This window comes from Hippichthys cyanospilos, chromosome 3, assembly GCF_059441005.1.
Source record: "Hippichthys cyanospilos isolate Australia breed blue-spotted pipefish chromosome 3, RoL_Hcya_1.0, whole genome shotgun sequence".
Lineage (NCBI taxonomy): Eukaryota > Metazoa > Chordata > Actinopteri > Syngnathiformes > Syngnathidae > Hippichthys > Hippichthys cyanospilos.
The window spans coordinates 7,191,247-7,217,500 of NC_142371.1; the positions used below are offsets into that span (position 1 = coordinate 7,191,247).

Here is a 26,254-nt window from a genome sequence, read left to right on the forward strand (position 1 = left end):
CAAACTAAATTAGACTAATTAATGACACCGAGCACATGGCTAAGAATCCAAGATTATGAAAAGGTAAGGAAGTAAAACTGTATAAAAAGCTCCGCCTCTTAGCGAATCTGTTTCCTTTGAATCCACGAGTTGCCATCTCAAGTGCATATAGAGTATATGTTTAAAAAAAAAGAAGTAATTGCTTCAATCTAAAAATTAAACGAGACTAGTGTGCAATTGTTTTCCGTGGAACCATCTGAATCTCATCCTCAGTTATGTATTAGTTGGGCTGCTGTATCATAGTAACTGGTCTATTTTGAGTCTGCACGGGAAACAATGTTTCGGTTGACGGTAAGCGTTCACTTGTTGATCTCAATTAGGCATGCGTTTCTCCATGTGACTGTGTTTGTGATCGCAACGATTTGCAATTAGAATGAAATGATCCGAAGGAGCCTTCACTTTTTTTGACGACGAAAAGAAACGGGAGGAATAACACATCCACGGTGCAAAATTCGCCTGTCAAATGAGTTTCTGTTAAAGCGGGTGGACACGTTTTACGTAGAGCTGCAAAATATGTCATTTAATAAAAACGACTAGCTGGACGAAGGACACCTTTGATGTTACTTTAAATGTTTTTCATTGCATTACTGTACTTATATAAATCTTCGAGAATATATATTTTAATAGTTAAAAAATGATCAAGTTTATTTTATTGTTTCACGTTCGTAATTTTATCTGAATTTTGGAAAAAATATAAGATGAGAGCGAACGAATTGCAATGTGGTTATTTTTCAGTTAGTGTGGATCCTGAGGCTAATGTGCATCACTAGTATGAGTTGGAGTTTTGTGTACGACCGACTTGGGCGCTCAGGGGCAGACGCCACGGGCACGGGAAGAGCAGACCGTGAGTATGTCGTGTAAGAACAAGCACTTTCTTTGTATTCTAAGTCTGCACGCTACAGATTTGGTCCTCGGGAATCGAACAACTTTGAGTAGCACATAAAGCTGTCACCGCACAATTTACATTCCATTTACTGTACAAACGACAAGAAAGTGGACGAATTTGTACCTATTTTCGCGGTGAATATGCTAAACGCGTGACTGTCAATATTGCTTGATAGCCTACCGGCAATTTCCTTTTTGGTGCGATATTGAGTCAAAGGCTGGTATCACTAAAACTGCAAAACAGGACACCGATGTTCCTGTACTGGTCCCGGCGTCTGCAGTTTGTTTGTTTGTTTGTTTGATTGTTTTGGGGGGGGGTCTTGCACTGAATGTTCTTTTCGATGTAAGAAGTTGGAAATGCATTACTGTGTAAAATATCAACTGTGTTACATTGCTTTAAACAATGTGAATTACAGCACCAATGAAGTACTGCAAATAGCTGGCGCTACTGCAAACTTTTGTATGAAATGGACACTAGTGCAAATATGAGCCATAATGCTGCCCCTCAAAACATTCATAGACAGTTTGCAGAACTGCTCAATGGCATCATTAAACACCTGACGGATTATGACACTACAACTGATCACCAAATTTGCATGAAATGACAAATATCAGCCGACCGCAACCAAGCCAATCAGATCAGTGTGATCTAGTTTTATTAATACGGTTTACCTCTCTTCTAAATTTGTTAATTTTCTCTTAAAGTGACAATATGTATGATTTAGTTAATAAATTTGAATCCATCCATCCATTTGCTTTAGCTGCTTATCCTCACCAGGGTTGCTGGATTGCTGTTGCCTATCCCAGTGTCTGTTGGCAGTAGGCAGGAGACATCCTGGACTGGTTGCCATTCAGTCGCAGGACATATAGAGCCAAACAACCATTCACACTCACAATAACGCTTAAGGGCAATTTAGTATGTCCAATACACTTAATACAGTATGCATGTTTTTGGAATGTGGGCGACCGGAGTGCCCAGAGAGGACTCGCGCGCGCACGGGCAGAACATGCAAACTCCACACAGGAGGGCCACGCCGAACTGGAATTGAAGGCACGCTGAAATGTGGGGCAGAGGTGCTAACCAATCTGCAAACGTGCTGCCCACCCCCAGGTTCCTTACCTTTAAATATGAAGACATATAAGACCTGTTGTATTTAAATGAATCCAGTTCATCATTGTTGAGTGTGATACATTTGCCTCCACAGCATTTTTTTTTCTCAGCACATGGGAATAAAACTCTGGCTTAAGATCAGTGTTGTATTAAAGCACAAACAATCCTAATGATGCAGCAAGTGAAACAGACAATAGTCATTTTCCTGACACTTTTTTCTGAACCTTTACCTTGTTGTTGTTTTTTTACAGTGCATTCTACATCTCAATATGTATCAACATCTAGCTCCTGCCGAAACAGGTGCTTTGAGCTGGTTGAGATGGAACCACCAAACTGTCGCTGTGACAATCTTTGCAAAACTTACAATAGCTGTTGCTCTGACTTTGACCGTCTCTGCCTCAGGACAGGTAATGAATGATTCTTATCGCCTCCTACCCAAATGTACAAGTACTAGATTGAATTTGACGAAGCATTCAACCCTTTTCATGTGAATGCCATGTGCTCTGCAATTGGCTGGCAACCAGTTCAGGGTGTTAGGATAGGCACCAGCAAGCCTATGACCCTAGTGAGAAAAAGCTGCTATAGAAAATGGATGGATGGATTCTATGTGACATTTCACATAGGTTAAATCATGGGTGGGGGGGGACGAATCCAAAAAGCTTTACGGTAAGCATCCCGATGCAGGGTAGCTGCCTGGCTTTGTCTGAATGACATTAAGGCTCATTGTGGAAGCTCCCAAACGAGCCTACCACACTGATGCTTGCTGACGTGGTATTAGTGCTGGAGCTCCAGAATCTCTGACACATTGTCATTGCTCATGGTTATTATTCGTTGGGAGGTTTCATGACTTCAATCGTTTCTTGAAGACTCAAATCCTTGACACCCTTTGTTGAATTAAACTCTGAGTCCGTGTCATTGAACGGTCTTACTAACATGGCCTAATTGGAGTAATTTGCGTCCAAACGGGACAAAAACAATACTACTTAAGGATTCTAACGCTACATGCCGACATGCCAAGTTTTGTGACTAGCATTACTGCTGTCACACATTGTCAAAAATCACCATAGAATTGGCATACTGTAGCTAGAAAAGCTTACGTGTCTGACAGAGCCCAAACAGTGATTCCCAGAAAAAATCACTATTGAAGAGGTTCAGCAACACGGAAGAAGGGGGCCTGCTTTGACACTCCCCCAAGGTGTCGTTACAAATATTTGGCGTCAAGGCAACCGCACAGCATGTCTTAATGTCTTCCAGCACTGCAGTTGTTATATGTCTTCTGGTAAATTCATACTCAGGCTTATAAAGGATTACTTTCACAGCAAGCCAACTAGCTGGAGTTTGAATATTTTATTTAACATATGCATTGGTCCATTTTACCTCACATACAGTATCTTCGACTGAAAGTTGAAGATTTAATAATATTGTAAGTGTAAAATTGTAAAGATGTTTTGCTGTGTTTTGTAGCTGGTGTCACCACTGTTTCTATTTTCTAATGTATGTCATTTACTTTTATTTTTTTTAATAACTCAAATTAATTGGCAGTGAGTCTTCAAACTTGAAATACGGTTTACTAATGCATGCTGCAACCGTTTGCTAAAACAAACAAAACAAAATCATCCAAATACACTCGCCAGCTTTCAAAATATAACAATATTTTTGGATATATTTGCATAAAACTCTTAAATGTGCCGCTGCTAACACTAGCGTTGCATGTATCAAGGCAATATTAGTCATTCAGTGAGCAGTTTCTTTTTACCACAAGCAGATGGTGGCTATGAATGCAGTAAAGATCGCTGTGGGGAGATACGGAATGAAAACCATTCCTGCCACTGCTCAAATGACTGTCTAGCCCGGGGAGATTGCTGCACCAACTACAGGACACGCTGCAAAGGTAAAGAATGTGGACAATATGTGTGTACATCGACAAAATGTTAGTCAAGAATTATATAGTTCATTTCAGGCCGAACTAATTCATTACGCGGTACAAAGTGGTTGTTGCGGGTTAAATATGTCAAGACTGAATAAATAGTGTGATTGTCAAACTGCATGCACTGTAAAACATACAATACAAAACAGGGTGAAGCATATTTTCATTTTATTCCCGGATTTAATCATTCAGTTGGGCTATTAGGACATTTTACAATCCATTGGAAAATCAAAATGAGATTGCCAGGGTGTCTCCTGTGTCTTCCTCTTTTCAGGCCATCCCCCAGATTTTCAAAATGATTCATGCCTTTTGTTCCTGGTAGGGCTTTTACAACGTCTAACACATCTTTAAACCACTCTTTATTTGATTGGGTCATTATTCTGCTGGAAGGTCATTTTTTTGGTGTTGTGCTAGAATTAGCTGGTGTTTAAAAAATGTTCATGATTCCCCTTTAGTTTATCAGTTGCAGTTGAAGGCAAAGAGAAACATCATGCACCAATCACTGTATATCACTTTAAAGACTACAGGTGTGTCCCCATTTTGTTTGTTATTTCCATGCATTAGGAAAAGGGGTGCACGTGACAATTTGATGTGATTTTCAAATGAGCGTGAGCGGTTTTTACTGGGTGAGGATATTTTTGGTCACGTATGGTACTTTTAGGCAAAAAAATACCTGCGTGCCACATCTGGCCCAGTCACATTGCAGTCTCTGAATGGCTCTTGCAGCATTAATGATATAAAAATAAAATGGAAGCATGTACTGCATTTATTTTGATGTGAACAGCTTTGGACAGTGCAAGCGAACAACAATGCGACGACTTTTGCAGTGTTACCAAGAGGTGGACAAATTGGCTGGGAAGAAGAGTTTGGATAGACAGACTGACAGACAGGCAAAGTGTAACATTACGTTGCTGGCATCATTTATATGGCTTGGTCTTGTCATTGAGTTGAGGGGTGGAAAATTGATTTAAAAGCTCGCTGTATACTGATAATTTTTTGGATGTTGTCTTGTATTAATTTTTATCTGACTTTGTATTTTAAGTCCGTCTATTTGTTTATTTTAACCACTTATTCTCATGAGGGTCAAGGGCAGTGGGGGAGGGGGGTGATGAACTGGTTGGCATCCAATTGTAGAGCAAACAAAGGCAAACAATTCACACTCACGAGCACACGAAGGGCAATTTGGCGTGTCCATTACTCCTACCGTGTCAGTCAATATAAAAACACATAAAATCTTTTTTGTCTATCTTTTTATTTATGTATGTATTTATTTATTTATTTATTTATTTATTTTCAGGAGACAGTTCATGGCTCCAGGATGAGTGTGAAGATTTGAAGAATGCTGAATGCCCTGCTGGGTATTTTTTATTTTTTTTTATTCTCTAATAATGAAACAAAAGTCTTGTTCAGTTACAGTATATCATATGAATTAATATATATGTGTGTGTGTGTGTGTGTGTGTGTGTATATGCTTATACAGTGGGCCCCCGTGTTACGAACTTAATCCGTTCAGCGGCTAGGCTCATAACTCGAATTGCTCGTATGACGGGCAATCCAAACCTATGTTAATTAGTGAATGCGTGCAACGCATGCAAAAACCTTAGGTAAAAATATCACAACTGTATACACATATTAAAAAATAGTAACATAATCTACTGTACAGTTAAATTTAATAACATAAATATACAAAGGAAAAATGACATTTACCTTTGGGGCGACGTGACTTGAGCTGGTGGTGGGTGGAGGCGGAGGGGAGCAGAGACGAATTTGCAGAATTTATTTTATTTTTTTCTTAAACGAGAACTTTTCTTAAACGAGAACATAACACCGGCAATTTCCTTCTCTTTAATCCATAATAGAAGCCTCTCCATTTTGTTGTTCACCGAGGTCCGTCACCTGACAAGGAAAGTCATGCCCTTAGAAGACTTGCTTGCTATCATAGCTTCCTTGTTCTTGACCGCTTACTTACGGCCATACTCACTAGCAAGGTTAACTATGCGTGCGCCTCCTTCATATTTTTTATTATCTCCTGCTTGGTTTCTATTGTCATCATCCTCTTACTTCTTCCTTTACTGCCACTTGCAATTTTAGAAGCCATGTCTAACAGATAAAGCTTGCAAAGTCTTCACAACACACCGACCAGCTCGTGCCATCAAGCTAGATGAAGGCGTTCGGCCAATAGCATATCCGCATCTCCGTGACTGAGACCGTGACTGTGAACTTAATCGACCAATAGCATATCGGCATCTCCGTGACTGAGACCTTAATAGACCAATAACATATCGGCATTTCCGTGACATGCGATAAAAGTTGTTTTTGTTGATACAGTAAAGCGAAAAAAATAGTGCGGACACGCTGACTGGCATGTTGGATGGTTCGTAAGACAAAAGGTTTGTGCGTAAGAGGGGGGACAAAAAAACGCAGCGGTCCACTTTCGTAAGATGAAAAATATATAAAACGGGGTTCATAAACCGGCGGCCCACTGTGTGTGTGTGTGTGTGTGTGTGTGTGTGTGTGTGTGTGTGTGTGTGTGTGTGTGTATATATATATATATATATATATATATATATATATATATATATACGTACTCAACACACACAGTATTCAGTAAATGTGGGTATTTTTTATTTTATTTTTTTTTAAACTCCCAAAGAAACAAGTCTTGTTTCGATTACAGTATATTATACACTATATATATACAGTATATGCAGTAAATGTGTTCATCTCAATTTAGGAAGAACAATAGCTTGTTTTAAATTTGTATTCAAATGACATCTAATGAATGTTTTTACTGTGCTCATAGATTTGTGCGCTCACCACTCATAATTCTTTCAGTGGATGGTTTCCGAGCTTCCTACATGAAGAGAGGGAAGTCTGTGATACCTAACATAGAAAAGCTGAGTAAGGCTTGGGTAGGGATTATGGGATGGGATTGGTTTTATTTTTTTCAGTTCATTTTGGTCCAGAATTAAAAAAAATAAATAAAATAAGGTTGTTGTTTTTGTGGGTTTTTCCTTTTCCAGGAACATGTGGAACCCATGCACCATTTATGCGACCTGTGTACCCTTCCAAAACCTTCCCCAACCTCTACTCACTGGCTACGGTATATGTGACTAATTTAATTTTGACACACTTGTTGTTATCGCTGTGATGACAAAAACCCCAATTTCCACAGGAACATTATTAACCCTAATTGAGAACAAGTGGCTCTCAAATGGGGGTACTAGTACCCCTGGGGGTACTTGAAGGAACTTCAGGAGGTACTCAATGTATTAAATAAAACAAACATATATGCAAAAATTCTTAAAAAATAATTATTGAATTAATTATTTCAGGAAAATAAATAAAATAGTTAAAACGAATAAAAACAAAAAAAAATGTTCAATAGGTTTGTATTTTACGATTGTAAAAAGCAAGATTCTCGCCCATACTAGAATGGTCCGACTCAATTTGTCATGTGCCACCTCTCGTCACCTGTCAAGTTAATGATTTATTTTGGTGAGCACATCTTTATTATGATCTCGAGAGTTGAATATTTTTCTGCAGACAAATCTTTATTTATAGTTATTAGTTTTTGAGAACAGGTCTGACACTTTGTTAATTTTTTGTGAACAGATCTCTAACCCCAAAAGAGATTTCCACAGAACACACAGGATTGAATACCACCACAAGGCCTAAACAACCTTTCTGACTTTTAGGGTCTCTATCCAGAGTCTCATGGCATCGTTGGTAACTCAATGTATGACCCCGTGTTTGATGCCACATTCACCCTGAGAAGCAGAGAGAAACTTAATCACCGCTGGTGGGGAGGACAACCAGTAAGTATTGTCCTAGTATTCCATTTCTAATTTACCATAAAACATTACTTGTGTTGGACTCTGTCTACATCCTCTCATTTTTATGCCTCTATTTGCTCCACCAATACCATAATGCTAGATCCCCAAATTAAACTGCTTGTCTCTTAGATATGGATTACGGCTCTCAAACAAGGAGTGAAGGCATCCTCCTTCTTCTGGCCTATGTAAGTTGTTTTTCACATTACTCATCCTGAAATGTTTAACTTAACAGTTTGCCGTTTCACAGTATTCTTTAATACATAAGGGCATCTTGAGATCATATATATCTCGACCAATGAGAGCAGGAGTAGCTACAACTCTTTGGTGGGAGCAACTCCTGCACTCATTGGTCGATGGGGGCGCTGGAAGATAATCACGCATCTTTTAGGAGCCTGTCTCCCGTATGAAAATCACACACAAAGGTTAGGCTGATGCGAAGGAAGAGGAGGAAAAAGCAGCGCTGCACCAGAGCATTGTAACTCTATTACCTAGATTTATTTTCCAAATAAATTGGAATTTCAAGTGCAAACGGTGATTGTTATGTTTAGTCAGCTACAGGCTTCACTTTAATTAGACTTCCGGGCGCTGATAATATAACTGCCGCTCTACGTGAGACCATAGCCAAAGGGATGGGATTAGAAGGGAAGGGATAACAGTACAGTTACTGTATAAAGTTTAACAATTATATCTTTAAAGGGACAATGTGTTTAGATTTAGACCATTTTTAAGTAAAAATGAATACATGAAATGACTATAAAGTGCAAAAACTTGCAAATAAAAGTTCTCAACGAACGACAGTATGTTTTAAATATAATCGTAGTTATCATTAAATTATATTACATGGGAGGTGGCACTCCTCCGGACACTGCTATGTAGCTTAGCTATGGATAATGATAAATGCCACTCCTCCTGCGGTCTGTAATGAAAAATACTTTGTCCTTTTAAAGTAAATATATGTACTGCAGTAATATCTGCCTTAAATATGTAAACTACTTTTCACATTTAAAAAACATTCAGGTACTCACATACACGTGCATGAAAGAATATATATACACATGCTGTAAAAGAGACAAAAAACTAATTGCAACAATAAAATGTGTAATAAATACTGTACGTATTATGGTGTCTGTGTACATGCATGAGTATATTCCATATACTGGAAAGAGAGAAAAAAAGAAATAAACAATATGGTGTTGATGCAATCAATGAAGTGTGACAGCAGGTTGGCATTATGATTCAGTCCATCAAAAATATTGATTCAGAAATTATTTGATTCCCCTCGTGTAAAATATATTTTTCAAAATATGTGAAGATTGAGAAATTGTCAGAATGCTTATATTCGTCTGTCTAATATGTAATTGAATGTTCTCTAGCACAATCCCACTGGAACGGCGGATACTCGTCATGTTGCAGTGGCTCCAACTACCCGAAGTAGAGAGGTGAATCAAGTGTTATATACCTATGGGGTCCGCAACCTTTTTCTTACCACGGGCCGGTCAATGCTAGAAATTTATATTGTGGAACGGGGAGTTTAATCAATGATTGACAATTTTGTCATCGGGGGCGGACAACAATTTTATTGTTGATGGGAGGCGAAGAACTGATAGAAAGTGCACATAAAACAGGAACTCATCATTAGTGGGGCTCGTCAACTGTCTTTACTGGGCCTTTCCCCCTTCCCAAAGACGTCTTTATATTACTTATTCAACTTTTTTGTGAATACATTTTTGGCGCTCAAGTGACTGAAGCGAATCCAGCCAGTTTTCAAAATAAAACTTTAAAAACAAATAGCTTTCATACTCTGATGATACGTAAAACGGAAAGAATTCTATTCTGTCCTCGGTGTCTGTCGGAACACAAATTGACAGGTAGCCAACAGTCTATAAGAGAGGTAGAGAGGCTGGTGTAAATTTCAGCCGTTTACTGTTAGTGAAACGATACAAAAATAAGTTGTACAATTAGAACACACCGTTATTTACGCTACAAACAAAAATATGAACTTTTATACAACATGAAGTGTACTGACAAACACGCATGTCGCATAAAATAAAATCAAAACAACTCACGAGCAGTTCTTTCAAACAGCAGGTGGAAGTTACGAGAACACTGGGAGCTGTCAAGCGGCTGTAAACTAGGAAACTTGTGTGTTGTTCAGTTGACGCCATCCCTGCCCCGTGAGCTGGAGATGTCATGTGATTCAATCAGCCTATGGGAATACAGCTTGGAATTAATTGAAATGAAATCAATTACTCAAAAATGCCTCAGGGGGAGGCAAAAAAAACACAAACGCTAGCCAATGCTTACCATGGTAATATCATAAATTTGGGTGCAGCCCTTGCGGCCCCGGTACCAGTTGATCCACGAACCGGTGCTTGGGGACCTCTGTTATATATGATAAAATGTAAAATGTTTTCATCTGTCCCTTGTTTTCCACTTGAATCTTGTTGATGTGTACATAGGTGCAGGCAGTCATTTCCAAAGTGACCATATCATAAAATGTTTTCATCTGTTCCCTGTTTCCATTATTGATTTTTAAATAGGGGTTTTTTTATGCATCCAAAGGTACAGGCACTTATTTCCAAAGTCCCCTTAAAATGCCACTTGAACCCCAATCAACATATAAAAAGAAAGGCTCAGTGCAAGTGAATTTATCAATATCCTTTAACTGAACGGCATTCCCATCACTGATAATCATTTAAATATTGACATAATATTCGAAATGTGTCATGTTTTAGACCCTATGTTTATGCTATGCACTTTGAGCAGCCAGACATTTATGGACATAAAATGGGACCCATGAGTGTTGAAGTGAGTACCCTTTTTTTTTTTCCTCTCCCAACATAGAATTTCAAACTTAATGAAATAGTTTGATGATCACGAGTTCCCTTTGTTTGTTGCAGTTAAATCATCCTCTTAGGTTGATTGACAGGATCGTAGGTCAACTCATGAATGGACTTAAACAGATGAAATTGCACCGATGTGTCAACGTCATCATAGTTGGCGATCACGGTATTAATACACTGCACCAACAGTAGATAAAATTTATTGGGTTGTCACTAACCAATGATTTTCAGTTTTTCACTTGATTATTTCATCAAGTATTTGCATAATTGACAAATATGAAAATAATTACTGCTGAGAGGCAGAGACTAAAAGATTCAGACAGTTATTAAACAATGCCTTTTAACGATTATTCAATTTTTAAAATAGTTGCCGAGCCATTTTGATAATACGTGGCAATCAATTATTTGTGACAGTTCTAGTAATTAATGGAAGAGTCACATTTAGTTGATATTTTGTACTAATACATAACTGTCTCATTCAATGTAATCAATTAAAAGACCCCAAAGTACATGTGAATGTATTTTTAAAATTTGGGGCTAGTTTCAAGTACACAATCACTAATGCCTTTTTTTTTTTTTTCCTGTTCTAAGGTATGGAAGAGGCCCATTGTGACCAAACGGAATTCCTCAGTAATTACTTGACAAATGTTGATGATCTCATTCTTATTCCCGGATCCTTAGGCAGAATACGCTCGAGATTCTTCAACAACCCAAAATGTAAGTAACAAAAAAAAAAAATGAATAAAAAATCATACTTTTGTTTTACATGAACCTAGAAACTTCATACCTTATTTGTGAAACCAAGCTAGAAATCCTGACAATATCTGTTTTCTACAAAAAAAAATTAAAAAATGAACCGAAGCAAATCACTGGATGTTATTGAGGGAAATTCTGGTTTTAAAGCCAAGGTCAGCCCTCGGGCGGGTGTGTCTTGCGTCCTTGTCACAGTTGAGCCTTCGGCAGGCAGTTTCGTCCCAATTCAACTTGCTGAATCAATGTCTGCTGTCGATGATTGGTCACTGATTAGCTGGGCCTGTTAGCTTGCATGTAGCAACAGGAAACGTAAAGGACAAAACCAACAAACGGTGAAAAAGAAGGCATCCAAAAGAGGCGTGTACCGAATTTGCTCATTTTTAACTTTTATTTGCATTTCATTGCACGCATACTGACAACATGGTCACCTGGGCGGAAGAAATTGAAGACCAATTTATCAGCATGATTTAGGAGAGACAATCCCATACAAAATTAGAGACAAGCACCATAACAACAGAGGATTAATAGCAAAACGTTTGTCAGAAATTCGACACCCAGCTTTTTATTTTTCAGGTGAGATTTTGAGGTGATTTGTTCTTTTGTTTTTTTTTTACATTTCTCTTCAACCGAAACAGGCTTAATTGCTTATGTTATTTGCTAGAGTTGGAAAATGTCATTGGCTCTTTCTATCCAAATGTATTTAATGTTAGTTGACTAACTTGGGTGTTTAATCTGTCATTGTGCAGCAAGAGGAGCCAAATATTACATATAAAAGACAAATTGGATAAGTTAATAAGGCATACATACTCACAATTAATATTTCTCTTCCTTGGAAAGAAAAAAAAAAAAGCCTGCAGATAACCTGGCTCCAATTCCTAAAAACCCGAAGACCACCTCCAATGTACCGGTAACCATTTTTAATATATAAAATTTGCCTTTCAGTTACTGAATTTCTCATGTACAAAAACATCTTTGTGAATCTTCCAGTGAGCGCTGTGCCAGCTCTACCCGCAGGAGCGCTGCTTCATTGAGGCTAACCCAAAAACCAGTACTCCCACCCAAAAAAAACCCCACCAAGCCATCCTCACAAGAGGGACAGCCATCATGTCATAATAATGTTACTAACTTAAAAAATATTTGCATGATTATTGTCAGGTGGTATAAAAGGTCACTTTAGCACAGTGATCCAAACCGCTTTTATTTACAAGCTGACTGCTGTCATATGTAATTGTATTTATTTTTACAACAGAATGGAACGACTTGTTGACAGAAGTTTCACTGCTCGTCATTGTAATGACTTTTGTTTTGCATCTTAAAAAAAACCATACCATTTGTATTGGAGGGTTGGGCCTCCGACTTTTGGTTTTGGAAATCCTATTTAAAGTAAAGAGTATGAAACTCTTTTCAAAAACAGTCAATAAGATTACATCGAATACAGTAGTAAAATAAAATTACTAATAACTTGCCCAAATCAATGTTTTGCATAATCCAGCCGAAGAGGGAGAACTTTTATTTGAGCGAGTAAAACCAAGAGCATAAATTCGTCATTTCCGGCATTGATGAATAGAACTAATTAAACTAAAAATCTTTTTTCTTCTATTGACAACACATTACAGAAGCAAAAGAAGATGTTGTGCTCAGCAAGGAATTCACACCTTCTCAATTCTATCTCATAAATTAAAATCCTTAATTTAACACATTTTACTGAAACACACATTTACTGTATGTATATTCTCGTCTTTTTTTGAAAACACCTAGTGATCGAAGATCGACTGATGGAGTGTTTTATAAGTATAACACCATATTTCCATATACATACTCTATATCAAATGTAGCAGTAATAATGAACAGTATAATCATTCAATGATTGCTTATTCAGGAGATCCTTTGTTTTTTACAGGATACCAATAGTTTCAGATATTTTTCTTATATTTTCTATGTGATTTGCAGCATAGTTTTTCATCATAATAACCCCAAGAAGTTTCGTTTCATTTTCTCTTTATATTTTAATGTAATTAACATAAATTTTGACTTGGTGTTCGGTTTGTCTGGTACCAGAGTTAAATCCTTTGTTTTGTTTAGATTCAATGATAATTTCTTCATATTTCACTTTTTTTTTTTGTTTGTTTTGTTTTTTTAATTGAATACGATTCTTTGCAGAGGCCTCAAAAGCTGTTTGAGTTTTTTTGCGGAGCAATGTAAAGTTGTCGTCTGCAAATATTACTTCAAGAATTGTTTTGAGGCATGGCAAAAAGCATTTTTTAGACAGTATAAATAATTTAGGACCAAGCACACAACCTTGAATGACCCCATGAGTTATTTTCTCTCTTGATTTTGCATTGTTTAACTGCACATACTAACTCTGTGCCATTTATGTGCCAAACCTCTTACACCAAATTTATAAAAAAAAAAGAAATATAGAAATATATTGCGATGTATATTCTCAAAAAGCTGTTTAAGTTGATGAGTATACTAACAGTGACTTCTTTTTACTTGCAGTTACATTACATAATTTTTACGTTGCAATTTTTTTCCCTACAGCATATTGATTATCACCTAAACGATTGTTTTGTAATAAAAATATCAAGCCTATGAGAAAATAGTCTTTCTAGAATGTTTGAGAGCTGCAGTAGTAATGATATGGGTCTAATTTCTAAGTTACGCCCCCCGGTCTTTGCTAAATTAATTTTACTGGAAAAATACCTGTTTTAAAGGACACGTTGCAAATACAGGGTATTCAAAAATGTCTATGCCCATATTTCAGAAACTACTTGATGGAGCTTAATGAATCTAAATACACTTTATGTTGATGGCATAAGTTTTATTAGTTAAATTTACAAAGAAAAGTACAAATATTTATTGGTGCTATGACAGATTTTGATAAATGTTCATTATGACTCTGAGCCTGTGACTCTGCACACGTTGATGGCGACTTTAGGTACGTTGTGTATATGTTTATGGTTGCACAATGGAGTTTTGTCATATCCTTATTAAAGCAGTCAGATTATTATTATTTTTTTTATTAGCGTTTAAACCATTTCAGATTTCAGTAGCCTCTACAACATTTTAAGCATCGTTGAAGAGTTGGTCTTAATATATTTATGTATTTTTTGGCTCTGGAATTTTTTTTGCTAGTTTGTTCCCGACACTGATATTTCATTCATTAGTTAAATTGTTATATATTTAAACAACCAACACATTACGATATGTACAGTGTTCACTGTGTGTTCACTGATACTGTTGCCAAAAAATGAATGGATGAGTCTTTGCTGTGTGTCACAGAAGGTGCTGCAGCAGTACGCACTGCAGTCTTGGGGTTTAGGAGCGCTGAGGGCTTCTAGTGGAAAAGAGTGGTACTGCCAGTGACAGTTGACAGCCACCTGCTACACAGATATACTGAATATTTGAATGGGCATTCCCCTGCATGTATAGACATGTCTTTGAAGTAATACCATTTTATTTCCCGTGACAAAGCACACTTGTGCCCAAGAATATTCTCTTTTGCCACATTCTTATTGTGCATTCTCGTGCATCTTTATTTTGGTTGCTTCAGGATAATGTATGCAACTGTTAGCATATTAACATTGTATCAGTTCTCAATATGCTTTAGACTTTGAGAAACAGGCATGAAACACCCTTGTACTGGGAGGTAGAAGGTGTATGCCATTTGCGATAAATGATGCATCGAAGTTGATATAATGAAAAGAAACACTGACGTTCTACAAGTATTTCTGTGAAGAAATTATTTTGCCTTCAAAAGCCCTTTCTCTGGGATGTTTTTGTTTTATTGTTTGAGCTTCCACAAAACTAGAACAAAAAGATTTGCATCAGTCGCTGTTGGATGCTAGATGTGTTTCTAACCCGTTTTATTGGTGATTACCAAGGAAAGAAAAAAGTTGGACGAAAACTTTTTTTTTTTTTTTTTCCCTGATGACAGAAGAGAGTCAAGAGTCACTTTTTGGTAGGCCCGGTGCTTTCATTGTGATAGAACCCAAAAAATCTGTAGGTGTTGACACATTAGTCGAAATCCTGTAAAATGGCTGGAATGAGGACTGGTGATTTACTGGCTATATAGATAAACTTGATTTAACTTGACCACTATCATTGTGTTTTTAGATAACCCCAGGGCGATTGTTGCAAACCTCACTGTAAGTATTGTACTTTGTTTTAATGCCAAGAATGAGAAATAAAGATTATGAAAAATGTTTTTAATGGATTAATTTACTCATACTAAGCTAAAATTGACAATTTGATGATTGACTTGTGAACAGTGCACTGCTTAGGATTTATTTTTTTTTCTAGTGTAAGAAACCGGAGCAGCATTTTAGGCCGTATTTAAAGCAAAATCTGCCAAAGAGGCTACACTACGCCAACAACCGACGGATTGAGGATGTACATCTTTTGGTTGACAGGAAATGGCACATTTCCAGGTGATATATAATATATGTTCGTATTACAATCCCTTTCAATTCTTCTATAGTTGATGGGCATCGAACTGAGCATCTTTTTCCATCTGTTGGGAGTCCTGTCATGGCAGCAGCTCAAACCGTTAAACTCAGACTTAACTCTTCACAGCCACTTTGGCCAGCTTTTCTGTTAGGATCATATAGTGTGTGTGTAGCCAGAACACTTATTTCTATTTAGCAATTTCTTTTATTTAAAATAATACTTATTAAATTATATGTTTAAAAAAAGGGCTGTAATTGAAGCCTACACTGAAATGTGTTTATATTTTAATGGCTTGTCATGCCAATATTTTAAACAAAGCCTAGTCAACAAAAGAATCACTCAAAAAATATTCACGTTCAAAGTCTAGTTTTCATTTATTGATTGATTTTGATAGAAAAATCTCTATATTTTTCAAAGAACTTACCTTTCTTGATGGTCTCGCCCTTCTGAGATTATAACCAAATAGCCTCCAACCTTCTCTATTGATCGGAATATTTGTGGCTCAAAAAAAGGTTAACCCAGCTTGTGGTTGTACCAAAGCTGAGGTGTTGATTCTCATATGTTGAGCTATTGTTGATGGAAGTTGTGTCGATATTCTATCAGGGTAGAGAGGCGATGGCAACTTGTGATAACCTGTTTTTCTTTCCGCAATGCACGCTTAATTTTCCATTTATATGTGGATGCAATTATGTACATTGTTAATTTTTAATGTACCATCATCTAACTAACAGAGCTAATCCTAGCCAATCTCATTATGTATGGATTTTTTTTTTTTTTTTTTTTTTTTACTTCAGGAAAGTCCCTGAAGTGAAGAGGCTTTGTGGCTTTTTTGGTGACCATGGATATGACAATAAGATAAACAGTATGCAGGTACTGGGAAAATAACTCATCAGTGATTTTTTTTCAACACAGGCTATTTAACATGTTTCCATTCTCATTCCAGACAATTTTCTTGGGATATGGGCCTTCTTTTAAATTCAAGACTAAAGTTCCAGTCTTTGAAAACATCGAGCTTTATAATGTTATGTGTGGTAAGTCTTGTTTGATATTTTTTGTTACATGTATAAGTAAGTAAGAGTGAGCACTTTTGATGAAATGCCTGTTTAGCTGACATTCACCTTTCTTTCCTTTCAGACCTTCTAGGTCTAACACCAGCACCCAATAACGGAACACATGGCAGTCTGAACCACCTATTGAGAAACCCGTTCTACAAACCCACAATGCCAGAGGAAGTTTCAAAGCCAGTCACTTCTGCTCAGGTTCATACAGGAGCGGAAGATCTTGGCTGCAACTGCAATTATAAGGTATTGCCCTTGGTTTCTTTACAGTTAATACAATAGCTGGCAAGTAAATATACTGTAGCATGTTTAAGCCGTGCAATCAACATGAATGGATATGTTTGAGTTTTAAAAAAAAATCGAGTATTGATTCATTCATTCAAACTTGTTCAAAGTCTGAAGACATTGGCTCGTTTGTGAAAAAGGAATTACAGGAGTATCAATGGTGATCAATTATAATATTTCGCCACGTCATCACACAAAGTTGAATCCACATCTAAGAAATGTTAACATTGCTCGAACCAAAAAAGGTCATATTTGCACAGTCACTTATTGTGCTCCTGGTGGTTCTCCACTATCTCATTTTAAAGGTTCAAGGTCTTTCAAACACCAGATCATTAAGCCTTAGTTCAAAGAAAATGACCATTTTTCTTTGGGCTAACCTTCCTTATTTGTCCTGTACCATGGCGCTCAGAATCATGGCAGGACACGGGAATGTTTTTTCTCCACATAAAGTATAGTGAAAGTATTTGCATGGAGGAACAACTTGATAACTGTGGAGGACCTGAATCTGCAGCCTTCGAGTGATAGCAGAGGTTGTTGAGATACTGCACAAGTAAAAGTAAAAAATATTAAGATGCTTCTGCTGATGTCTTGTACTTAGACCCATTTTTTCAAATTTGACAATATATTGCATGGGACTCATTTAAGTCTAGACACGGCATTATGATTTAAATTGGCAATGTGACTGTATTTATAAAAAATAAAAATAAAATATGTAATTTATAGTCTGTTTGGAGACGTCAATCTGACTACAGTATACAGCAAGAATCATGGGCATTCTACAGAAATTCATCTTTTTGGACATTAGCATTGTTGGGGATCAGTTTTGTATTTTTCCAGTTAAAAATCGAATCAAAAGTCTTTTTGACTGTATGTCTATCGTACAGACATAACAACATTACATTTCTCACGTTTAAAAGTTTTTTTTTTAAACACCAAAAATACAATATAACGCATCAATGCAAGTTGGGGGGGGGGGGGGTGTATTTTGTGTGAGTGTACACTGAACAGCAGCTAAGCAGAGGACTCAGAGGAAAATTCTCTTGGGGCTCCAGATAATGTACTCTGTGTTGGATACCTTTTGTAATCTTTTGTTTATCAAGACAGTCAAACTGACCTAGATTGGCAATAGAGAACACATGTCGTGTTTCTGATCAATACTGTATTTTGAGCTCTATTTTTTTTTTTTTTTTTTTTGCAGTTTCGAGTGAAAAGACGGGACCAAAGAGGTTTGAAAGTGACCATTGCACGAGGCTACAATCTTGAGTCGCTCTGGCTCTGTTTATTGCAGAATCAAGTTGAGGAACTGAACCAGCGACTGAGGCAAGCTATTGATGGTCAGTGCAGACAGCCACTTTCACAAACAAACTTTCTCATACAAGTCAATTAAACTCTTTAAACTACCAGTCCAAACTGGTACTGCAGAAGGTTTGGTGATAAAGAAAATGCAACAAACAATAAATCAGACATCTTTGCCATTCATCAAAATTCCTCGACATCAATATTGACTACATCCGCACTATGAAAATTGGAACCAACTGTCTTATTTTACTTTCATTGATTTAAAAAAAAAAAAAAAAATGGAATTCCTTGATTCCCCCCAACAATATAAGTGCATATTTTAATTTTACATTTTACATTTTACCACCAACTATATCAGTATCCACCACACTGACCTTTTTATTACTGCAAAACCTTGACTTTTTCTTTTTTAGACAATAGGAATATGCCATATGGTCGACCTGCAGTACGGTACCACACAAAGTATTCCATTCTGCACCACACTGACTTTGTCTGTGGTTACAGCGAGGATCTTGCAATGCCTCTCTGGACGTCATACACACTGAGTCGACAGGTGCTGTATTTATTAGTTATTTTTCTTATCAATAATAGTGAGTGTGGTCTAGTCCGGGGAGAAATTTGTCTCAACATTTTCACACCAATACTGTATGTGATTTTTCACATGTTTGATGTTGCATATGGATTTTGCATGACCGATAATTCGTGAAGTTTCAATTCTGTGTGTGAGTTGTCGAATGTATCTATTAATTTATTTTGGAGACCAACATCCCGCTAACAAATCTATTAATCAAATGACGACAGATTCTCAGAAGACTCGCTACAAAACCCCACATTTTAATGTCTAAGCCTGAGTGTTTTATATTTTTGCCAAGCATCTTGACGAATTCTGAACCACTTCCTGCATGTGTCATGTGGGACAGCTGGACAGTGAGGCTTCAGACGTCATCATTTCCGACCCCTCTCCAAATGAATCAAGCCCACCGCTTTGTGGCAGCACACACGCAGATAAAGACTACCGTGACCAAAATGTTGTCAAAAACTCCAGGAGAGACATTGCTCGTCCACGCATTGGTCTCACAAGTAATTCCCTTTGTGTTGTTGATTCCTTTTTAATTTACATTTTTGAGCAATGGCAAGCATGAAAAACTGCTGCAGAGCGCATGCCAGCTAGATTCCACACATCTTGATTGCATGTGGAACTTCATGCGCCAACTTGACACAAGCTCCTATCACTAATTTCCAGTTTCAAACTAGAAACGAGCTTGTGGTTTTGTTTAAGGGCGACAGTATTGCTGCCTCCCTATGGATGAAGGCGGAACGGACCTTTAGTCATCTGAATATCTGTGTTGCGTGAATATCTTGCAACTGAATTATTTTTCAAAAAAAATAAATGCATGTGCCTGCCCATCCACATACGTAGATTTGGAATTGCCAAATGTAATTCACAAGCAGAAGTGAACATTTATGAATGGTCAGTCATGAGAAATGCATACACAATGTGAAATTTGTGTCTATATTTGTGAATAGAAAAAACATGAAAATCATGAATCTTTTTGAATCTGAAAAACACCTGAAAACTGTGTTTGTGCAGCCAAAAAAACATAAAAATCGCAGATAACTTAAATGTATTTGTGGAGCTCAAAATACATGGAAATACCGAAAGTATTTATGTGAATAATTTTGAGCCAAATCTCTCCCCACAGTCTACAGTAGATTTAATGTTTCGTGTTTCACAGCATGATGTGTTTGAAAATATGAAAATGTGAGCATGGACTGATTCATTCGGACCATTTGGAATCTGCGAATGTTGTTCAAACATTCATTTGATCATTCAGAGTGATCTAATAACTGAGTGCCTGAGTGCAACTCGGGCCACGGTGTGCCCAGAGCGTCAGGCAGTACAGATGGAAAAAGTTCAACCGCAAGATGCAGATTGGCTTGTAACTAAGTCTGCCCACAAATCTGTGGGGACTTGAACGGAAAAGCAAATTGGCCGTTAAAGACGAAGGCTAAATCTGAGTTCTTGGCATTAAGTCAGAATGGGTCACACCAGTGGGAAACATTTTCATTTACGACAGTTTCAGGTTGAAAACAGAACCAATTTGAGTTTGGTTTTTGGGATTTTGCTATACAATTTTTAGTTTGTGTCCTAAAAAATATCAACAAAATCCTACACACACTTTATCTTTGTTTAGCAGCGATAGACCAGGGTCCCCCGTTTGAATATATCTGGAAAAAAAACATTCATGTAGCAAAATTTCCAAGAAACGAGGATTGGTCTCTTTTGTCCAATAACAATAAAACAAAAGCAATATGTACAACACGGTCCTCTATGTGGTCATTCAGGTAGAAGTTTCTGCTTTGCCCGAAGGCCTGCTAAACTGCGTTCGGCCAGATGCTAGAGTCCCATCAGCCTTCAGCCAGTCATGTACGAACTACAAAGCAGAAAAATATATCACTTATGGCTTCCTATACCCACCACGTAAGTGAAACTGTTACTGAAGAACTGAAAATGCTTTTGCAACACATTTTAATTTTTACTGATGTGTCAAGTCCTGCTTTGCACTGCTACAGTAAATGCAAAAGTCATTGATGGTATCATTTAACTTTCATCTTTTGACTATTTGAACCATTTGATGTGCCTGTGCGCCATTACATTGGTGGGGGTTGTGGTCTTTCATCGTTACGTGGACCACAATGAACAAATAAGGGTTTATTAGACAATTGTTTGAATTGTTGAACGGCCTTAATTTCACAAATAGTGGTACAAAAACATTGTGTCATAATGGAAGTTTAATTATGTTTTAAATAATCACATTAAAATGATGTTATTTGTTAAAATGCATTTTCTATTTTGACAGAACTATCCACGGGCATTGAGAAAAAATATGAAGCTGTTTACATTACCAACACTGTTCCAATGTATCCTGCATTCAAGAGTAAGAATCTTATTCAGCCTAGACACTTCCTTCCCAAAGTACTGGAACAGTGAAGCTAAATTCTTTATTTTTGCTAGAGACTGAAAACATGTTTTAATCAGTTGATGAATCTGACAAAAGATATCAATGTATTGACTTTTCTTATTTGAGGTTGCAGTAGAAAAATACTTTTTGGAACATGCGACTGACTGGTGTGTTTTGTTGCCGAGTTGGAGTTGATAAAAATTCCACATCAACTGGCCTGGATTGTCTAGATTTTTATTTTATTTTTTTTGCCTGTGTAGACCACATTTTTGCTAGTCTGAGGTATAACCAATACAAACAAGAAAAGAGAAAAACAATTGCTCCATCGGAAGCCGAGAAAACGTGGAAAATCAATCCGAACCATTACACAAACCACAGCCACTGCCAACCATTTGAAATGCCCTGAGGAAACCACTGGTGTACTTTGTATTAGACATTGAACGGGAAAAGCAACAAACAAAAAAAAGCAACAAATGACAAAAGCATTGAGAGCTGTAGCAATACCCTCAAACTATTTTTCTTGACATAAGGGAAGGATTAAAGGAAGCAAAGTACTGCTTGTTGAAGATTTAACAGTAAAGGTCCAGAGGTCAAACGAGAAGATAATTATAGTCAGTCACATTCTTCAGAAATACCATTTATTCCACCAAAACTTTGTCCATAGCCATTCCACAATATCGTGCCATCTAGGTTTGGGACAGGTGCTTCCTCATCATGTAACAATAAAATGAATTTCTATTGAAGCTGGCAACTGGTTTTTCCTCTAACGATGAATCGCTATTGCACGGTGTTGCAACATCATAGATGTAACAACCGATCAAAAATGTTGCTCAGTCAGGATTTTGGCCCACTCCTCTTTACAAAAGCACTCCAAATCATTATACTGGTTGAAAAATCAAAGCTTCAGGTTCCTGCACTGTATGCCTATTGGACTGAGGTGTACTGACTGACTTGGCCACTGGATGACCTTTATGCTTTTTATCGAGTCACTCCCTCATGATCATCCCCTCTCTATTGTGGCAAGGTCGTTTATAGAGTTCCGGACAACCCAATTGATGGCCATTGTGTGTCTTCCACTGTCAAATAATGGCACCAGCAATTGTCACATTCTCAGTAAGCCTTTCATTGATGGGTTTGTGATCCATTACAGCTTTGCGAAGGTCTATAATTTTGTCCTTGACATACAGTAGTTTGACATGTCTTTACTCTTGCCCATTGGGTTATAGAGTTATACATAGCACGTTAAGATGAGGAATCGTATTAATTGGTGAATCAATTTGTAGCCACATGGCCGCTACCCAATCTGTGTGATCCAGAATCACGTTAAGATGAGGAATCGTATTAATTGGTGAATCAATTTGTAGCCACATGGCCGCTCCCCAATCTGTGTGATCCAGAATTCTAGCCCTCTAGCTAGAGGGTCTGTGTCACTTTTACTAGCTCTTAGCAATAGATCACGTCTCCTTTTTTTTGCATTTGTTATAAAAACAGCAATGCTCCAAACAAAATGATAATGGTAATATTAGCTATGTGAATTTTGCGCGGTAGCAATAACCTGCTATTGGCTTCGTAGTGGCAGTTTTCAGTTCCACATTGACACGTTCAGCCAAACAACAAACTCAAAAATCGGATACTATTTGGACACTTAGTTTTATTACCACATCGCTATTCCTCCTTCAGACAGTCACTGGAAACAGAAATGTCAGTCCCAATGCAGGTGATATACAACTCAGGATTCCACGACATTATGCACTGGTCCACATGGGATATGTAGTCTTCCTTCTGGCAAAACACTACCACTTTTGTCCAAGTGGCACAGCCATAGTCAACAAAAACTTGAAAGTTCCTAAGTGTTGCTTTAATTAGTTCTGATTAATATGTCTATCACCATAATCGACAAACAACATTGATATGAGGCAGTTAATTATTTTCTCATCGAGCAAACTTAAAAAGACTTCCGGAGATCAAACATTTTTATTTTTTTTTTATTTTTTATTTTTTTTACCCCAATGAACAAGCTCCCCTAGGAAACAAAGACGAGCAAATATGACGCCTTGGGCAAGCATAACCCCTGGGATGATGGGCTCACTAATCTTTATTGATGAACGGCACGAAGGCGGCAGCGAAATTAATTTCAAGCCTCCAGAAATAGTTTGTCTGACAATTCAGCAAAACTGCAACAAAACAAATTGAGAGATCATTGATCATGTAACAGAGACACTGTAAAAACAACAAAGGAGTTCATCAGGGACAAAAAGTCTGTTTTACACACCCCAATTCCAATTAAATTGGGACAATGTGTAATTGATGAAAAAATAGAAATATTTTCAAATCTTTTTTAAACAATATTCAACTGGATACGTTAATCACAAAGACCAGATGTTTTCAATTTTCAGTCAGGCAAGCCTTTTACATCCTCGATTTACACCGATAATGACACTCATCTGTTAAATATTCCAAACTGCTGCTTTGTTTTTTTTTTTTTTGTTTTGTTTTTTTTCCTCGATTGCTCAACCTTTCCATTTGTTTGTTGTTCTTAACCCATAAGTGGTAAATGGTCGATGTGTGGCACTCTTCTGGATCATCAGAAGGGCCAAAAAACACGAACTCATTAGTCTTTATAGCGTATTCAAAAATATATTGGTTAAAAGGGATTTGCCAATCATTTCATTATGTTTTACTTACATTTTACACTATCTCAACCTCATTTAAATATTACTTTGTGGATCAGCCAAAATGGTCACCAGACATAAATCCAATGAAGTAATTATTTTACTAGCTAAAAATGAGACTGAAGGGAGTAACCCTCTAAAACAGTCAAAACCAGGAAAACGATCACAAAATAATATCGCTGGTGTCAGGCAATTGAATATTAAGTTATTGTTGTTGGTCCATTTTAGATCTATCAATTCAATAAAGTACTTTTTTTTGCACTTAAGTGTGATGTTTTGCCATGTATTCTATTATGCTATCTTCTTTTTGTGCTTCAGGTTGATATAAAAATACCTGGAAAAAACATAAACCTGTGTTAAATTTGATCATCTTTTGATCAAGCGCAAAATGTCAGACCACAGCAAAAATAAAGTAACTGCTTTCACTGTTTCAAATACTGTGTATATGAACTATCTGATTACATGTGATTTACATTCATTCATATTTTCAACCTATTTGTTGTCATTATTAACACTTGTTTAATTTTCTCGATTCCTCCACGCTTTTTTTTTTCTTTTTTTGTCCCATAGGAATATGGTCTTATTTTCAGAGGTTCCTTTTGAAGAAATTTTCCACTGAAAGAAATGGATTGAATGTCCTCACAGGACCAATATTTGATTATGACTTTGATGGTGTAAAGGACTCCACCGACAAGATTAAAGAGTAAGACGTATTTGTTTATTTTACTCACAACCAGTGGTTTGGTCCCTTTTAAGATTCTGAATAGTTTTTTTTCTGGATCTTGTATTTAAGTTTTGTGTACTTTGTATTTTTGTATTTAAGTTAAGTGAAAATGCTCCTTATCAAACGGTAATTCCATTATTGATCAGTCCACAGATTTAGGAGCAAATTGTTATCTGTAGTTGTGTTCTCACAAAGATGGTGGCTACTTGTCACATTAAAATATCTGAATTAAGTTGAATACTAATCATACTGTTCTGTTTCTTTCCACCTTACTAATCTCCTGGTTTCTTCTTAACTGCAGGTATACACCTGGTGCCATACCCATCCCAACTCACTTTTTTGTGGTTCTAACCAGCTGCTTAGACTTCAGGCAGGCTGTAGATTCTTGTGGTGGCCCACTCAGCTCTGCTGCCTTCATCTTACCACACAGACCTAACAATGATGAGACATGCAACGTAAGCAACACTGTCAGTTTTTACACTTGGCCTTACTCCAGCTAGCGGGTCGGCGGGGGCAAGAGCACAGCAACCCTTCAGTAACCTGGCAAGAGCCAGATTGATAATGTGAATCACTCAAAGCAGTCCTCAGCATTAAAGGGCCCATATCATGATATTTTAAACTTTCCACAGTGAAATATATTTATGTAGAAAATTTGACATATGGGGGGATTTAATTTCTTTATATGAGGTATTTTTTTGGTACCGGCATTTCTAACCAGGAAATGAAACTTCTCATAGAGTAAAGGCGCGTTTCTCAGCTTGTGGTTGCCCATGGTGTTGTTCGAATGCCGGATGGCCACTAAACATCCAACCAGCCATCAACTTGACCGTTTATCCTCAGAGTTGCGGGACGCTGCAACCTATCCCAGCAGTGAATTAAGCAGCCTGAAACACATGTTTTACTGACATCAGAATGAACTGCACAGCCAGCAAAGCAAAACTCATGTCGAGACTGCACACAGCAACACCCGTTTCTTCTTCTTCTTTTTTTTTTTCTTTTTTTAATCCAATCGTTCCCCTCAGGAAACCACTACTCATAACAACAGTTTTGCCTGCAGGTGAATTATGCGCTTGTCAAATTCGCACTTACCCCCGGCTCTTATTATTACCTAAAAGATAATGGTCCTGGCCGACTCTCCGTTTAAAGGATTAAGACTTCCCGGAAGTCCTTGACTTCCCGTTAGTCTCGCTTTGCTCTAATGCAATCGTGCGAGGAGATGGAGTTCTATCTAAGCCAGTGTCGAAGGAGATTTGTTCTGGGTCTAACTATCTAAGTTCTAATACGCCGGTCTGTTTTCAGTTAGCTCGAATCTCACCGAGTAACTTTTGAAACAAGATTAAAGACTGGCCGCGTCTTTTTTCAAGATAGCCCTCTTTCTACTGAATCTTGTTTGTAACTTGGAACGACCAA

At 37.3% G+C, this 26,254-nt stretch overlaps 1 protein-coding gene across 6 annotated transcripts in view; it reads left to right on the forward strand.

The window, feature by feature from the left end:
- The first annotated feature begins 233 nt into the window (after positions 1-233).
- enpp2 (ectonucleotide pyrophosphatase/phosphodiesterase 2) overlaps positions 234-26,254 on the forward strand; it is a 27,116-nt gene continuing 1,095 nt past the window's right edge. The window contains exons 1-24 of one of the 6 annotated variants that reach the window (XM_088411778.1): positions 234-330; positions 775-883; positions 2,287-2,442; positions 3,798-3,926; positions 5,260-5,320; positions 6,766-6,863; positions 6,986-7,065; positions 7,661-7,780; positions 7,928-7,983; positions 9,172-9,237; positions 10,534-10,606; positions 10,699-10,807; positions 11,233-11,358; positions 15,511-15,542; positions 15,697-15,824; positions 16,638-16,713; positions 16,787-16,874; positions 16,978-17,147; positions 18,385-18,520; positions 18,899-19,038; positions 20,832-20,967; positions 21,347-21,424; positions 24,691-24,823; positions 25,146-25,299. In XM_088411778.1, coding sequence (XP_088267904.1) covers positions 316-330; positions 775-883; positions 2,287-2,442; positions 3,798-3,926; positions 5,260-5,320; positions 6,766-6,863; positions 6,986-7,065; positions 7,661-7,780; positions 7,928-7,983; positions 9,172-9,237; positions 10,534-10,606; positions 10,699-10,807; positions 11,233-11,358; positions 15,511-15,542; positions 15,697-15,824; positions 16,638-16,713; positions 16,787-16,874; positions 16,978-17,147; positions 18,385-18,520; positions 18,899-19,038; positions 20,832-20,967; positions 21,347-21,424; positions 24,691-24,823; positions 25,146-25,299 — 2,469 coding nt within the window. In that variant the 5' untranslated portion in view covers positions 234-315. Of the gene's footprint in view, positions 331-453; positions 483-774; positions 897-2,286; positions 2,443-3,797; positions 3,927-5,259; positions 5,321-6,308; positions 6,353-6,765; positions 6,864-6,985; positions 7,066-7,660; positions 7,781-7,927; positions 7,984-9,171; positions 9,238-10,533; positions 10,607-10,698; positions 10,808-11,232; positions 11,359-15,510; positions 15,543-15,696; positions 15,825-16,637; positions 16,714-16,786; positions 16,875-16,977; positions 17,148-18,384; positions 18,521-18,898; positions 19,039-20,831; positions 20,968-21,346; positions 21,425-24,690; positions 24,824-25,145; positions 25,300-26,254 lie in introns of those variants that run through there. The other 5 variants (XM_088411780.1, XM_088411779.1, XM_088411781.1 and 2 more) reach the window with 5 other exon arrangements.